This window comes from Bos indicus x Bos taurus, chromosome 12 (assembly GCF_003369695.1).
Source record: "Bos indicus x Bos taurus breed Angus x Brahman F1 hybrid chromosome 12, Bos_hybrid_MaternalHap_v2.0, whole genome shotgun sequence".
NCBI classification, from domain to species: Eukaryota; Metazoa; Chordata; class Mammalia; order Artiodactyla; family Bovidae; genus Bos; species Bos indicus x Bos taurus.
The window spans coordinates 78490551-78507849 of NC_040087.1; the positions used below are offsets into that span (position 1 = coordinate 78490551).

General features: G+C 42.8%; 1 protein-coding gene across 1 annotated transcript in view; it reads left to right on the forward strand.

Moving 5' to 3' along the window:
* TPP2 (tripeptidyl peptidase 2) overlaps window positions 1-16891 on the forward strand; it is a 58566-nt gene extending 41675 nt beyond the window's left edge. The window contains 7 exon segments of the mRNA XM_027557927.1: window positions 936-974; window positions 6037-6188; window positions 7268-7364; window positions 8283-8413; window positions 11591-11798; window positions 13526-13645; window positions 15952-16891. Of these exon segments, the coding sequence (XP_027413728.1) occupies window positions 936-974; window positions 6037-6188; window positions 7268-7364; window positions 8283-8413; window positions 11591-11798; window positions 13526-13645; window positions 15952-16041 (837 nt within the window). The 3' untranslated portion in view covers window positions 16042-16891.
* Window positions 16892-17299: the final 408 nt, after the last annotated feature.

Genomic DNA, 17299 nt, shown 5'->3' on the forward strand with positions numbered 1-17299 from the left:
TTCCCTAACATTCCTTGAGTCTTACTTCAGTTCATACTGTTTGCTTATGTGTACTTTAGTGTAAGTTATAAACATTCAGTGTAATGTGCAGTGAATCCGTAGTTTCTGGAATTCATAGATGCACTGATTTTGAGAAGTCCTAGTAGTCTTTTTTAGGGAGATTTCATTTTCCGGTAAGGGAAACATTGCTGCCTCTGCTCTGGGGCCTCACCAGCGAGGCTTCTCATCCAGACAACTCTTCTGAAGTGTCCGCTACCTGTAATGAGTAAGGCAGAAGAGTATTGTGATCGTGGAAGTTCGCTTTTAGCCACTCAGAGCTCTGCTTCCTGGCTGTATTCTTTAAGAGGCCATTGTGAAATTAAATTGTAAGCAGACGGGATTGGCTGTAGTTATTACTTAACAGGGTAGATTTTCTTGAGGAATCCTAAAGCCATAGAGTTAATTGTCATTCGCAGCACATTGTTTATTTCATCTGACCTCAGTCTGGGGCTGCGTTTCTTAAGCTTTGGGCGGTGGTGAAGGTAACTGTGGTCCGTGTTGCTCCTCGCTGATGCTCCCAGTCACCTTGGATGATGCTGTCCTAGCGCCTGGACGTGTGTGCTTGCTGTGATGTCCTTGAAAATCCGGCTCTGAACCGTCAGCTAACTTTTAACATCTTCAAAACTGTTGTGATAACTGATGGGATTTTGCTTTACGAATTGTTGCAATACATTGACCCTTAGGAATAACATTTTTGAGTGCACTTTTATTCCCCAAAAACACAATTCAAGTGGCGGGATTGCTTTCTTTAAAAGCCTGCCATTTTGGTGACAGACCCGACCCTTCTAAGACACATCCAGGTAGAACGGAAGCTGGACGAGAATTAGGCAGAGGTGGTGTCACCATCCTGTGTAGATTTTGCATGTTTTCTTACAGAATGTCCTTCTAACTCCCAGGGGCAGTCTGCAGCAAAACGACAAGGAAAATTTAAAAAGGTACTGATTGTCAGTTCTTTACAAAGATGTCTTAAAGCCTTATTTGCATATTAGTTAAACTTCTTTTTCTGTCACTATTATCTTTTTAAAAAAATCTCTCCCTTAGTTTCCTTTCTTTGAGTTCTGCAGTATAATGCTTTTAGCTTATCAATGTTGACATACTGCTCTCTGAAATGTTGTTTCCTGCCATAAATTTCTTGAAGACCCCTGGTTTATTTGTGTATAGAGAAAATTCTAATACTGTTCATTTCGTACTCTACGTGTATGACCAAGGAATAATACTTGAACTTTTGAATTTCTAAAATCATATAGAGAGATGAATGTGTTGTGTTTTTTTTTTTTTAGCTATATATGACAAAGTTATTTTTAAAGTCTAAAGACATTTCATAAGTGGGATGATTTGATTAATAAAATATTATTAAAATATTTAAAGTGAAGTGTATTTCCTGCCCTTGCGTCTTCTTAGTTCTAGAAAGGCAGAGACAAAAAGAGCAGCGGGTGTAGCAGGAACAGGAGTTAAGAACTGTTGGCCCCAAATTAAAACTTACACTGAGCATGAGCAGACCTTAAGACCATAACTAGTAAGTGACCTGACCTGCTCCCCTGCTGCTTTTTAAGACAGTCTCTGACTGGCTGCTGGAGCGAAATTTAACTTGAAAAACTCTTCTTCAAGTCTACTTTAGAGAAGAGGACCTGCTGACATCATGCATTGTTGTAGAGATGTATGGCTCAGGCAGTAAGTACTGCAGGGTGAGAGTTAGTGCTTTGAGATAGAAACAAAAGATAATGCTGTTTCTAGTGATCTAGAAAATTCATAGTGATCTGAAAATGGGGATCACCATTTTATAAAAGATCAATTGTCTTTATTAAAATGACTTCTGAAATTCTGTATTACTATGTAACGGTAAAGACTGTTCAAACAAAATGCACCACAGGGGGATAAAGGAACATTGTCTTCTCTGAAGACCACATTCCTCAGCTGAGCATCTTGACCCATTGGAAGGCCGTGCCGATTCATCCGGTGGAACTTAACCAGCGTTAAAACAAAAACAGAATGAAACAAAGTGTCAGTTCATCAGGCTCACAAAACTGTAATTTCATTTTGTGTGTAGCTGATCTTTGATTCATTTTGAAAACATCCTGAATCCTGAAAGCTACTACTTCAGAGAATGAGGGCAGGCATTCTCTGCCTACTCAAAAGACGGTGCACGTCTCAAAGGCAGAGCGGGTGTTTTCTTCCTGTTGTGTAGTCTGGTTGGTCTTTGGGAATTTTGGTGAATTTTGTTAGTATTAGATTACTTGAGATAAGAAACTATCATATGAATAGAAACCTTATTCCTGTGGTTAGGAAGCTTCTAGAGCTGATAGTTGGAGTCACCGCCTCCATTTCTCCCACGTCTTCAGTGCAAGTGCATGGGACACTCTTATTTTAAAAATAATCATTTTTATAGTTTTCTAATCGCATTACAATGATAAAATTATATATATAATTATGTAATATAAATTTATATAAATTATAATTTCATATTATATATTTTATATAAACATATAGTTTATATTTTAATTATATATTATAAAATTTTATATATATATAATTTATCACCTGAACAAAATACCAACTTTTTGTACATAATCTTCAGTGGATTTGTCCTCTGGGTCTCAGTGACTTTTGATTTGAAAATGTATGCTACCCATTTTTAAGTTCATTGTAATGTGAAAGAATATAGTTAACATCATAAATAGCACTCAAATATGATATTAGTTTTTAAAATAGCTATTTTACTTTGTGTGAAGATATTAAAATTTTGAATTTATATTTTTTAAATAATTTAAGAGATAAAGGTATTATGTTTTGAACCAGAATTTAAATGGTGGTGTGTTTTATTGTCCAAAGAATAGTTACTGATTTGGCAGATAGGTGTGATTTTCTAACTGTTGATAAATTCAAACACTGCTGAAATTCTTTGTGAATAGCTGGAGTGATTTTTTTTCTTTAAAAAAAGGCTTACTATTGTCTGCTGTAGAGAAACTTCTAGCATTTCTGCTCTGAATAGTCTTTTTTGACTGTCTTTTTAAATCATAATCAAGATTTCTTTTGATTTAATGGTATAAAATTATTTCTGTTAAATTGACCCTATACTAAGCCCTTTAGAAGTTGAGTTGTAAAAATATGTTTTGACAAAAAGAACAGATGACCATGATAAAATAAATAAAAAATAACTTCTTTTTTTTGGTTGGGGATTAAAACTGCCATGTCCATAACATTTAATAATAAAAAGTAGTGCTTGTCTTGGACTTTTGTTATGGGACAGTGTTAACATTTATAATTACTAATTTGTTATATATTTAATGTATATAATGCTGATTACCTAATCAAGATCCTTCATCATTAACTTCCCCCGTCTCTTGCATTTTCAGTGTAGTTTATGGTTGCTATTATATATGGTTTTTCTCTATCTATATATAGATCTTTGTTAGAGTTCATTGTTAATCATCAGTTCTGTTTAATGGATTGTTCATTTTAAATTCAACTGTTTTCTCTCTTTACTAAAACATCTTAGCCAATGCCTTACCTGTGGGCCTCAGAGGAGGCATTGCCTCACAACAGAGAGGCTTCCCCTCCTGAAGTTTGTCCCTCTCCCTGCTCAGGCGAGGAGGCGGGGTCCCCAGGGGGACGCACATTCGGTCAGAGGGAGTGCTGGTTGCCCAGTGCCCTCCCCTGGGCAAGTCCAGCACCGCACAGGAGCGTGACTCCAAGGGAGTGGGGCAGAGGTTGGAGTCACTTCCCCCTCGAAGTTTTAGGTGTGTGGCCTCTGCTACACAGATGACACAAAGTGTCTGTCCCTTTAAGAACTTGGTGACGAATCATTGACTCCAGGGTGCCAGCACTTCTGACCTGGCTCCAGCGCAGGCCAGCGCCCACCCAGGACAGTGAACCTTGAGGGGTGAGCAGGGTGGTGGCAGGGACCCTCTCCTCTCCCCGGGCTCACATGTCTCTGGAGGCCTTTGTCCACGGGCTCTGGCCCCCTGACCTCAGAGGTTGCATGGCGCCAGAATGGCCAAGAGTGGATTTCTTAGATTGCTCCCCGCCCGTGGGTTTCTGCGCTTGGAGTGAGTCCTCCTGAAACAGCAGTTGTTGTTTTCTTAGCACTGCTACCCAGTGGCTCCCGTGCTTCCTGTTACAGTACCCCCAGGTAAAGTTTAATTGTGGAAGCTGTCAGAATGGACGTATTTTATGTAGCATTCACACCTCAGAAGCCTGTTTTAGCAAAGATGAAGCCAGTACTGTTTTGTGGCTCAACCCGTGCAGAGTTTTTTCCTGAAATTACGTGATTGGGGCCTTAAAAACATCAGAAGTGCCATTTGTTTCAATTGCAGCAGCTCCGTTAATGAAAACACATAGAAGATTTTAGCTTAGCACCACTTTTACTATAAACCTGAAGATAGAATTTTAGAAGTTGTCTTAATAATGATGTAATTAGGGCCGCTTAGTTATTGGGTCAAAAACAGCAAGTATAACATGGGCTGTCATTGCCCAGACACCGCTTTAACTTTTCTCAAGAGTAGATGTACACGTTGATGAAATAGATGCAGATCGAGGTAGTTACATGGGCTCTCGTCAAAGCAGAACTTCTCAGAACCATCTCTACCTGTTTACTTCCCCTTCTCTCCTCGACTCCCTCTCACTCGGCCTTCACTGCCGACCCCCTGCCCGCCTCCCCTGCAGCCACTCCCCCGTCAGTGCCCATGGCCACTGTGCAGCCAGGTTGACAGTTCCCTCTCCCGTCTGAGGCCACCTCTCAGGTGGCCTCAGACGGTCCCCCCGCGATGGAGCGCTGTGGCCCACACCAGGGCCCACTGTCTTCCCTCTCTCTACCCCTGCTGGTCTCGTCCAGCCCCTCGTCTTAAGCACCCCAGCAGACACCATCGGCCCTGCACTCACGGGGCATCCCCGGTCTGTTCATTTCTTCTCTCAGCCATTCTTCCTTTCCAAGCTGTGTCAGGAAACCCGGGCTTCTTGCCAACTTGTTCCGCTCTCTCTCCACTTTTGCCCTCTGTCATCCAGTCTCCAAAATATCGTATTAAAGAGTTCTTAAGCGCCAACCAGAATGGTTCATCCATCCAGGATCCAGTGTTAGTCAGCCAAGAGCACAGATCTTTGATCATGCCACTGCCTTGTGCCCGGCTCCTCCTGTTGGGCTCGGAATAACCCCCGTCCTCTCTAACCGTGTCCTGTCAGCTCGGCTCCCTGTGCCACCGCCCGAGTCTCAGCAGCTCGCCCTGCGCTTGCCGCCCCCGCTCAAGTTTCTGCCCTTGCTCGTCTTGTCCCTGCAAGTGCTCCTTCCCCGCCTCGTTTTGGTTCTTTAGGTTCATTGCAGTTCTCTCATTTAGGTCACTGAGGCTCCATGAGCTCAGACATCAGCTCCTTAGACTGTCTCTGTTAACAACTTTGTCTACACAGGCTCCCCACCAGCCCCCCTTACCCAGCTGTCACACCGTGCCCTCACCCTGGTCTGTTCTCCTGATACTCTGTGTCGTTACCCAAGTTGTTTATTTACTCACCCGTTACCCCATTTGTTGGCTGTCTTCCCGCAGCGCTGAAGGCCCTTGTCTGCTTTGTTTTAGAGCAATTACCTTGCACGTCTTGGGGTCTCAGTTGAATAAAGAAAGAAATTTCTCTTTAAATTTACTTAGAAAAGAGGATCTTTCCTTTTTTCAATTCTAATTAATTTCCCTCCTCAGAAATAAAATGTGATCGCTCAGTACTTTTTTGTAGTTAATCTTTCACAGAAAACCAAGAATACCAAATACACATACATGGGGAAAAATTTGTCCTTATTTCCTTTGTTTTAAAGGAGATAGTAGAAGCATCATCTCCCTAAAGTTTGGGAGAAAATGACTTTGATCACAGATTGGAACTTGAGATGCATTGTGGCCCTTAGAATCCAAAGTGCAATGTAGTACCGCTCAGGGGCAGCCCGTGTTAACGTGCTGTTCAGCTAGTGAAGATTTCTAAGTAGGCAAAATAATCAGGCGTGTTAATTTAAGACTCTCTCCGCAGGATGTAATCCCTGTTCATTATTACCTGATATCTCCTCCAACAAAGACTAAGAACGGCAGCAAGGACAAGGAAAAAGACTCGGAAAAAGAGAAAGATCTGAAAGAAGAGTTCACCGAAGCGTTACGAGATCTTAAAATTCAGTGGATGACAAAGTAAGTTCTAAATGGCTTTGAATCTTCCAAGTGTTTACTTCTCTTTTCCCAGCTGCACCAGCCCTTAGTAAATATGCAAAGACTGTATTCAGAAATGTCCACAGTGAATAGGATTGCAGGTGCTTCTAAATTTTTCCTATAATTCTGTTTATTTTTGAATTCCCCTTTGTAATGAGAGTTTTTATTTTAATCCTATCCTCATTTGCTCTTGGAAGGGAACTTTATTGGAAGGTGCAAAGAAAACCTGTCACCGTTTGCCCGCTCTGCGGAGATCATCAGTGTCCCGTCGTTACCTGTCTCTGTGTTTATACACGTAGCAGGTGGGCGGATCCTGGTTTTCCAGTTACAGTTTGGTTATGAGCAAATTTAAAACCACATTTTCAGGCATCTGGAAATGATCCTGGGAACACGCAGACAATGGAGGAACAGCAGTTGCTGAGGCCAAGTCCTGGGTGAATTTGGTTGAGAGGCAGGGACTCCTTCCTGCTCAGCCCCTGATTTTGAAGCGGAGGGTCTGCCCGGCCGGGCACCGCTGAGACCCCGAGGCCCTGCCCGCGCTGGGAAGCAGTGACATCACACCCAGTGTGGCAAACCCCAACCTCAGCTGCTGTTCCTCCCAACATATAATCAGCAAGAATATAGTTTACTCAGCTTCCCTAGCCGGGAACATGCAACATTTGTCTCTGTACTCATTCAAGACTTCAGATTTTTCAAGAAAGTGTAAATTTTCCTTCTTTGTAGATCTTAGACCTTTCTAGATCTTTTCATCTTAACTCTTTTTGAATTTTTCCTGCTTCCTTTTAATAAATTGAGTTGTAGCTGGTATGTAGGAAAGCTGTTGATGCTTATTTTTATCCAGCCATCTTACTGAACTCATAATTGAAATAATTTTCAGTTTTATTCTTTTGGTTTTCTAGAGACATGGATTTATACTACCTGTAAATCTTTGTCAATAATTATATTTCAGATCGATGCATTAGGATATTGACTGGAGCTTCAAAACAGTATTAAATAGGAGTGACAGATATTTTTCTTTCTAAAAGAACTAAATAATGACTGTTTCTTTCTTATTTCCATAGGCTGGATTCTAGTGACATTTATAATGAATTGAAGGAAACGTACCCTAATTACCTTCCTTTGTACGTTGCACGACTTCATCAGTTGGATGCTGAAAAGGTTGGGCATGCTTATTTTTTACTATGAGTGTATTACTTTGCTTGCAGTATTATATAATGTTTGCATTTGAAATAAAGATCCAGTCCTGATCATCTCTTCCTGGTGACTGAAAACATGTTTCCTCACCTTGAATGATCTGTTGAGCTATTTTCCTAAAGCTCTGGACTTGGCCATTACTATATCATTTGGTTGAACGAATATTCTTAGCTGGTCTTGTTCGGTCAATGGGAGAAAGAGGAGATAGGAAACCCTAAGGATTGCTCTGTTCACCTTGACCCGAAAACAGCTGGAAGCAGAAGGCAGTGGTCCTGGCCTCCTGGAAGCCTGAGCAGCTGCAGCAGAAGCAGAGTGATCCTCCTGTGTGTTTGATTGTCCTAGCTCCCAGCTGTCTTGACTGGACCGGCTCCCGCTGGGAGCCGTGGCTGTAGACGGTGCTTATAGCCCTGATCAGCTCAGAGTCCTGAAGGGTTGAGCGTGAGCCAGAAGGTACCGATGGGAGCAGATTCCTGGGGCCGCCACACTGCAGTCCTCAAAGTGAGACTCATCAGCTAGTGCTTTTCTTACTCCTGTTTGCGTGTGGTGTGCAACCAGGGTAACATAGCCAATCACATTTCTTAAGTCTTGATAAGATACCCGGGAAAGGGGTTGCCTTGGAGAAAACACTTTACGTCTCTATGAGCTTGGTCTCTGGCTGAGTCTTACTGTTCATTGCTGGCTGGGAGTTTAGGGGCAGGTATTTTCCCGTCTGCGCTCAGGTTCTCTAGAGGTGCTGGTGGTCAGGAAGGTCACTCCGGGAGGTGGCACCCGGCCCTGGCCTGCAGCCCGCCTGCTCCTGCACCACTGCGGTTGTCACTCCTCAGAGTCTGGCTGCTCAGAGATACTTCCTTTTTCTTATTTATTCTTCTCTTTCCTCCTCAGGAACGAATGAAAAGACTGAACGAAATTGTTGAAGCTGCAAATGCTGTAATTTCTCACATAGATCAAACAGCCCTAGCAGTTTATATTGCGATGAAGACTGACCCCAGGCCTGATGCAGCTATTATAAAAAAGTACCTAACCAGTAAATACTCTTTCTTGCATCTCATTTCTTGGTGACTTTTTTTGGTTATTGAAAATATCCTCCTTTTCTGGTATTTGTTTATATCCTTATCGTTGGGAGTTATCAGGTTGGGGATACTCCATCCTTAAATATTTGGTGGTAGTTTTCTCTAGTCGTTTAAGAAAAAGCAAAGTCATTGGCTTTCTCCACCATCAGGTGCTGTCGTGGTGGAGAGATTAGAGTGACTGTCATCACACAGTCCAGCCATTTGGGGGTTTGTGTGAACTGGACATATGGAGAAGCACATAGCAGCCTATAAAACTAATTTTTCAACCTTTTATTGACGAATAATAGTATGACATACTCCAAATTCAGCTTGTAACGCTTAATAAAATGAAAAGAAAATTAGCTTAAAACTATTATCTAGCAACCTCAGTTTTATGAAACTGGTTGACAGAAATACTTGAGAAGGGGGATTATAGTTTAGCCGTAATAAACCCTAGTGTGATATGTAAAACTAGTGAAGCCAGATTTGTGCGTTTATTAGTTTCCCTCCATGTGAGAGTGTTTCCACGTGCTGCTGTGACGGTCTACCCGTCGTGAGCTCCTGCCTTCATCTCCTGATGGATCGTCCAGGATCACTTCTTCCTCTGTAGCCTGGGTTTGTTTCCAACCCCAGGGTCCTTAACTGACAAGGGTAGAAAGTCCCACCTCCTCTTAGAGTTGCTATAAACTAATAAACAGAAACTGTGCAGACTGCCTGAAAGGACGGTCATTTCCTTTCGAGATTCCACCTGCTGCAGTCAGGATTTTTTTTTAAATACAAAATGCTTGATGGTAAACTGCTGGAGCTCTTGGCATTACATCATTCATACTGCTGATAAAGGTCTTATGAATCTTACAAGCAGCAGTTTTCAAGCAGAATAAAATGTTTGCAAGATAGGTGGTTGGCCATTGTCAGCATCCTTCCACGGAGCCTTCTTGAAACATTGCTATGTTCTTGTTACTAATTATAGTGGAATTGACTTATATCCCAATACAAAATGTTTTGGGTGTTTAAAAAAATAATAATAGTGGACAGTGTAGCTGCCAGTTATGTACAAGGGATTCCTAGGAGCATTAATTTCTCATTTCCATGCAAAACTGCTTTTTCACTTAAGTCACTTGTGTCAACAATTGTAAGACAGCCATTTTGTAATCTTAAAAATTCTGTTTTTTTTAGGTGATCTAATACTAAGTTTTAATTACATTTAGACTACAATTTACTCTGGCCACTAAAGTGTCTGATTGAAGTTGCTTCCTCAAATGTATCTGTTGCCACCTTTATCAGTCCCTAACTAAATTTGATTCAGAGGTGTTTATTGAGCAAACACTGCTTGGGACACCCTTGAGAGGAATGTTAAAAAAAGAAAGAACCAGACAGTCTCTACTCTTAGAAAATGTACTGTCTAATATGGAAGATGAAATGGTGAGATAGAATGTGACTGAGAGAAGAAGTATTTTAAATTGTGAACGCTTATGGGAAGGAGAGCTGACTTTTTTTTTTCGAGGAGGGAAAAACCTCATGGAATGATATGTATTTAATCTGAGCAGGTCAGTTCTCGGAAGAGGGGAGGAAAAGAATATTCCAGATATATGGAATCTGAACTGTTGGATCAGAAAATGTGGAAATAGCAGGGCATCTTACAGGTGACCTAATCCAGGCCCGGCTTGTCCAGCACAGCCTCCCCCCAGCCTGGCCTCCACCCTCTGCGTCCTCCAGCCCTTCTTGGGGCAGCAGGCACAGTCGGTCAGGATGCCATGGGTGACCAGATGTCCAGACCCTGCCATGCTTGCCCCTTCTTGTTCCACGGCCCTGCTTCTTCACAGAGTGGGCGCCGTGCCTGTGCCTGACTCCTGGAGTTACTGTGAGCACAAGTGAAATACTCCTGAGACGTTCCAGATGCTGCCCAGCATCTACAAGGTTGGGGGTGAGGGGACCCCATTAAATAAAAAGCTGCATAGTTGCCCCAAGCCCATCCGTCCTTCTGTTCTCAAGTCCAGAGTGACCAAGCATGTCAGGTCCCTGGAAACGTCTCCATGAAAAGATGTAAGAGTGGGCTCTTTTAAAACTTTGAAACTCTTTGCTGATAAACTCTTTGGCATCTTTTCGGCATAATTTCATCTGCATTGCAAATGTATCAAGGTGGGTAGCTTAGGTTGTAGCAGGTTACTGCGTTGTTTGGGGGTTTTTTCCCTTCTCGTTTTAGTTGTCTATTGTACTGATTACTGTTGACTTGGTAGTCTGTGGATTTTATATGGGGCACGTTTCACTCTGCATCCTTCAGAATCCTCCTTATCATTAGACAGCCTGTCCGTCCTGTGTTTGAGTGCCTTCTGGTCGTCATCTGAGCACTTTAGTCCTTGTTTGCGCACGAGTTGGACAGGGTGCCTCAAGTAAGCAAGCTTTCTGAAGCGCACGCTGTTCCCCAGAGTGTAGGCAGTTACTGCGTTTCATTCTTCAACAACGGTTTATTGAGTGTTCCGTGCCAGGCATTATTCTGGGCACTTGGAATACATCCAAAAACAGAGACGCCTGCCTGGAAAGCAGGGGACCTTGGGAATGGGAGCAGCAGTGGCGGGACCAACCGCGGAGCTGAGTCCTGGCCCTGCCACTTCCTGGCTGGGGCCTTGAACAGATGGCCTGATCGCTTTGTGCCTCAGTTTCCTCCTGTGGAAAATGAGGGGCCATTGGTGGTCGCTTACTCACAGAATTATTCTGAGTATAGATGAGTTAATACGTTAGAATACTGAGAACACTTGCTGGCACATGCAGAGTAAGCGTTGCATTTCTGCGCATGTACAGAAGTTCACAACTACAGAAATATGTAATAAGTGATATTTACGAGAAGCCTAAACACTTAGAAGATGCTGTTCTAAGACTTCTGTAGCCAACAGAATTTAGAACCCAGCACTCTCCCCTCTGTTGCCTATGGCTGCTTCAACCAAGTACAGCGACCCCACTCATGTAATCCGTGCGTGTGAATACATGGCTTATGTTGTCACACCAGCAAACATCTATCCAGGGCTATACGATGTTGCTGTGTTGTAAAGCTCAGGCGAAAGGTGCATGAGTTTAATCTCAGATAAGGCTGTGTTCTTAATGCTGTGTTACTGACCTGTGGACTGTTCTGGGCTTGGTGTGCAGTGACATGGACAAGCAGAAGTCGACGCTGGTAGATGCGCTCTGCCGGAAAGGCTGCGCCCTGGCTGACCACCTTCTCCAGGCCCAGGATCAAGATGGTGCCGTGTCGAGCGACTCAGAGGGGCGAGAGGAGGAAGGAGAGAGCACCCTGGACTCTCTGACGGAGACCTTCTGGGAGACGACTAAATGGACCGATCTTTTTGACAATAAGGTACCCTTTCTGCTTTTTGTTTGGGCCCAGCTCTTGAGGATGTGTCCCAGGCCTCTCTTGGGGGCCCAGCAGGCCGACCAGAGAGGACAGAGTACATGGATGGAAGCTGAGCTGGGCTCTGAAGAAGCCATGGTCCTAGCAAGGTGTCCCCCTGGCTTCCCGGCTTTGAAAACCACTTGACCGTTGTTCTGTCTGTGTGCATGGTTACCAGTGGCCACGCTAGTTTGGAAAGAGTTGGAGAGTATATATGGAGCTGGAGGCTCGGGTCACGCTGTTTACGTAGGAACCCAAACTGAGGCACCTGGGAGCTGTCTTCTGCCTCCCACACCTGTCCACATGCTCGCTTGTCAGGGTTGGAGGTGAGGGTATTCTGGTTAGTTCCGGTGTGTGTTATTTCCCTCCAGGCTCTAACTGCTGAGGAGATACCACCTCGATTTATAGCTGACCAGTTTTTAAAACCTAGTTTTAGAAAAAGCAACCTGGATGAGCTTTTTGGATTTTCATTATAGAAGCATTTTAAATCCCTTCTGGCGCTCAGCCATAATTCTTAGGGTAGAGATTATGTAACTGCAGGAGCGGTCAGCCTGTCTTTTTCCTGGACATAAAGGAAATGAAGTCAGTGGAATGCTTCTTACCCAGCACAGACTCTTGGGTGTGTTGTTGATTTTTGTTTGTTTGTTTTAAGCAGACAGATGCTTGTTTTCAAGAACAGCTATGGTAATTAGTAGTAACGACCTCTGGATGGAAGTAGGAGGAAATTCTTCCTGTCCACCAGGGTTTTCCTCCTGAGGACAGAAGTGTGGTTAGAGAAGGAACTCAGTTGCGTTCTGGAGACTGAAGGAGTCAGCCCCAGAGGTTAAGAATTTAGATATGGAATCAGCGCCTGGAGCTTGAGCCAGGCCTGCCCCTGCAGCGCTGACCGTGCGGGCCAAGGCGGGTGGCTGGCTTCTGATGTGGGCTGTGGGCTCCCGCAGGCTCTCAGGAGTGAGTGTTGAGAGCCCGGATGGGCATCAGCAATACTCACTGTTACTGCAGCAGCTACCACATGTCTGCCGTGTGCCAGACACGGCACTTGCTGCTGGGAAAAGATGAGTAAGAACCTGGCTAAACACTTGAGCGTCACAGTAAAATTGTTACAGTAATTCTCTTCTTGCCATAGTGCTTCTGTCATTCAGGGCTGCTTCTGCATTTTATTACCTATCTGTTTACTGTGTTTGTAGCAACGGGTGTTGAACCCTTTGCTTGACTCTAGAGTACATATAAATGGGAGTGGGTTCCTTTCTTTGAGGACATTCTCCACATTCTAAAAGTAGAGACTATTGCATATAAACCCCTTTCATGGATGACAGCCTTGTGCTGAAGGGGCTTGTGTCATTGAATGAAGCCATCAGCCATGCCATGCAGGGCCACCCAAGATGGATGGGTCATAGTGAAGGGTCTTGACAAAACATGGTCTACTGAGGCAGGAAAAAATAAATGGTTACAAGTAACTGCTAATGATTTATCATAATAGCTTTATTCCCCCAATCAATTATCTGTTCTTTGCAATACTCCGGTCTTTTAAAGACACCAATTGTTCTTTTAAAAAGTTTCAAAAATTGGCTTGATGTGATATGTTCATTTGAAAAATTACACTTCTGTTAATGCTTCAGTTCTTTCATTATTAAAGCAATAGCTTAAATTGTAAACTATTTTGTAGATAAGCTGTATCTTGTTTTATATCCTAGGTTTTGACATTTGCATACAAACATGCATTAGTGAATAAAATGTATGGGAGAGGCCTTAAATTTGCAACCAAACTTGTAGAAGAAAAACCAACAAAAGAAAACTGGAAAAACTGTATTCAAGTAAGTGACTTGTACTCAGTACTTAAATCAGCAATGTGGAGTGTCGTTTCAGTGTCGTTAGTGGCAAGACAGAAGCCTCGTGGTGACAGGATAACACCAGCTTCATCGTGACTTTTAATTATTAGTCTAATTAACGTGATGGGAAATACACTATAAATGCATGAAAGATAGTAAGCTGTTTACTTTTTTTTTTAACATTTTTCACTCCTGTCTAGAAAACCTATATTTAGCCTCTAGTGTTTTCAACACAGGCAAAATGTGTTGCAAATATTGTGTAGTTAGAAGATAGGTTTCCTTTACGAAGGAAACAAATAATTCTCTTTAAATACATGTTGGCTCAGAGCCAAAATGGTTGAGCTTTTAGAGTCTGTTTGATTTGCTTTGTCATTTAAAAGGATAGGCCATTTTTTATTTTACCATGTGTTTATATGCAAGCAAGTTCTGTGCCTGAGCTTTCTGCACAAGTTAAATGTCAAGTGTAGAAACTTGGTGAATTCTGAAGAAATTGTTTCAGCCTCATCTTGTCTTTGGACCAACATGATTAGTTTATGCCAAAAAGGTAGATGACAGTTGAGAGCTGGTCACGCCAAGGCGGCCAGGGGCCTGGTCTTCATATTTCAGGTGGCAGTAAAAACTCACCTGTGGCCGTTTTTGGTAAACTATAGCTTACCTTTTCTCTTGGACCTCTTCTGTGTATCTTTACCAAGTCAGTTCAGATTATAAAACATTTGAAATTTTTGTTTTATCAAAAAATGTTTTTATTACCTTGGGAATCTTCATTGCTGTGTGGGCTGTTGTTGAGTTGCCGTGATTGAGGGCTCCTCTGTGGTTGCGCTGAGCGGGCTTCTCATCGTGGTGGCGTCTCTTGTCGCAGAGCAGGGGCTCCAGGGCGCACAGGCCTCAGCAGTTGCAGTTCCCAGGCTCTGGGGCACAGGCCTGGTGGTTGTGGCGCACATCAGCTTAGCTGCTGCGAGGCAGGTGGGGTCCTCCCAGATCGGGAATCCGTCCCTCGTCTCCCGCGTTGGCAGGCGGATTGTGTACCTCTGAGCCACCAGGGAAGCCCTGTTAGATCTCAGTTCACGTGTGCAGAGCTTCGAGGAGGTGGAGGGAGCTCTTCCTGGAACCAGCTAGTAGTATCGTCCTGTCACGGACTCTCTAAACCCAGCGCTTGTACTTGTGAAGCCAGCCGTCTACCCAGACTCGCTCAGCAGGGCACATTACACACCTTGTCTCTGTCCGCTCACCGGCTGTCTGTTCTCCACACAGCAGCTGGAAAGGACAGCTTCATACCCTCGGGCTGAAGCTCCGTCACATTCAGAGTACTATCCACATCCCCCGTGGCTCGTGAGGCCCAGGGGGTCCTGCTGCTGCCATTCTCCCCCGCCCAGCTCACCGATGTCTCACGTCTCATTCTCATGTCGCTCACGTCCGCCCTCTGCTTCCCCTGTCTGTGTGACTGACACCCACCCCCTCCCAGTCTGCATTAACAGCAAATTTTATTTTTACTATATACCGGATATATTCTTAATTATTTACTTATTTATTCATCTGTTCAATAGCTTTTTACTTTCCTGAACAGAACATAAGTTTCTTGCAAGTGGGAAGTGACTTTGTTGAATGCTTTTTCCTAACACCTAGAGCAGGGAAGCTAGGATGGGAAGGAAGAAAGGAGCAGGTCAAGTCATGTTGATGGGGAAGAAGACGGGAGGGAAGCAGGAAAGTCTCCCTGGATGGTGATAATCACCAGGGAGGTTGGTTGGTGGGCTTCCCTGGCAGCTCAGTTGGTAAAGAATCCACCTGCAATGCAGGAGACCCCGGTTCTATTCCTGGGTCAGGAAGATCCCCTGGAGAAGGGATAGGCTACCCACTCCAGTATTCTTGGGCTTCCCTAGTGGCTCAGATGGTAAAGAATCCGCCTGCAATGTGAGAGACCTGGGTTCGATCCCTGGGTTGGGAAGATCCCCTGGAGAAGGGAAAGGCTGCCCACTCCAGTATTCTGGCCTGGAGAAGTCCATGGACTATATAGTCCATGGGGTTGCAAAGAGTCGGAGATGACTGAGCAACTTTCACTTTCAGGTTGGTTGGTAGGAAAGTTGGTAGACTAGTTGGTCATGAAGAACACTGGTTAGTAGGAAGGAAGGTGGGTGGGTGGGTTGATGGTGGGTTGGATGGAAGGAAAGTTCTACCTGCTACTTCTTTATTATTGCTACGTATTTAACACAGAATTTACCCTAAATTCTGAGCTTGGAACATCTATTTTTTAATAGTATTTTTGTATGTTTTATTATTTTCATGTTTTATTACAGCTGATGAAGCTGCTTGGATGGACCCATTGTGCGTCTTTTACTGAAAACTGGCTCCCCATCATGTATCCTCCTGATTATTGTGTATTCTAAGATAGGAACCAAGACTTTACATTTTAAAAAAGAAGGTTTTATAGTGAATGGATATAAAAGCAAATCTGTGGCATTTTTAGTCTAATGCATGTTTTCATCCGCTATCAAATACTGATTATTAAAATGATGTGTATTTATCAGAGAATTTGCTGGCGTGTGGCTTAATACATGTAAATCTAGACCTCTGACATCATGGTGTTTTCTTAATGCCTCACATTGCTGGCAGCGGGCTGTGCCCTGGGTGCCAGCACCAAGGACTTTCAGTTGGGTTGCAGCTCTTACATGCATGAGAGGATTTGAACAGTAACTTTTAACTGCAAACCTGTAAAATTCTATTTTTTATTTTATAAATGAACAGGGTTTTAACATGGTTGACTTAATTTTTTTGAATGGTATGAAGGCCTTAAAAAAGCTACATTAAGCGTAGCTAAATTATTTATTGGACTAAAAAGTAACAGAACTTCATTTCCAGATTTTTTTTCTTTTTTTTGGCAAACGTTTACATTCAATTAAGGGGAAAAAATAAAACCGGCACAAATAAATGCGTGGCTATTGCTGGAGCAGATAACTGCTTCAATCACTCTTCATCTGGGAGTTCTTTCAGGCCAATCATTCTTAGTATCTCTTGACGTGCAGAGCATCAGAATGAACCAAAATACATGTATAAGTGCCAGACAGCTTAAATCTGTATCAGGTATTGTAAAGATACCCTATGGTTTGTTTATTACAGTTGAAATAATGTAAACAACGTGAATAAATGTGCAAAACCAAGATCGCAGCACACCATATGCACTCTGATACCTTAATTTTTTTTTATAAATAATAAAGGTGAATATTGAAGCTTCTTAAAGTTGGTCTTAATTTTTCATGAATAAAATTTGGGGTTAGAACAGAAATAATATATTAAACCTACAGATAAAAAATTCAATATGAAGTAATCTAATTTATACTGTTTATTATAGGCTTGCAATTATTTGAATATATTTCCGCATCTTTTATGTGATTAACTTGTGTATGTTTAATTTTATTATTCTTATCTTTCTGGCTACTATCCTTCTTTCATCTTTCTTCTGTAAAATAAACACACATAGACAATATTAAGAGGCCTCTACTCACTTATAGCAAATACATGTGTATGCGTGTGTATGTATGTATGTGGCTTCTAAATCTTCTTTCCTTAGAATTCACTACTGTAAAAGGCCTACCAGAGATCTGGTCTTATTAATCATTCATAACTATTTTTGAGTAATTGACTCCT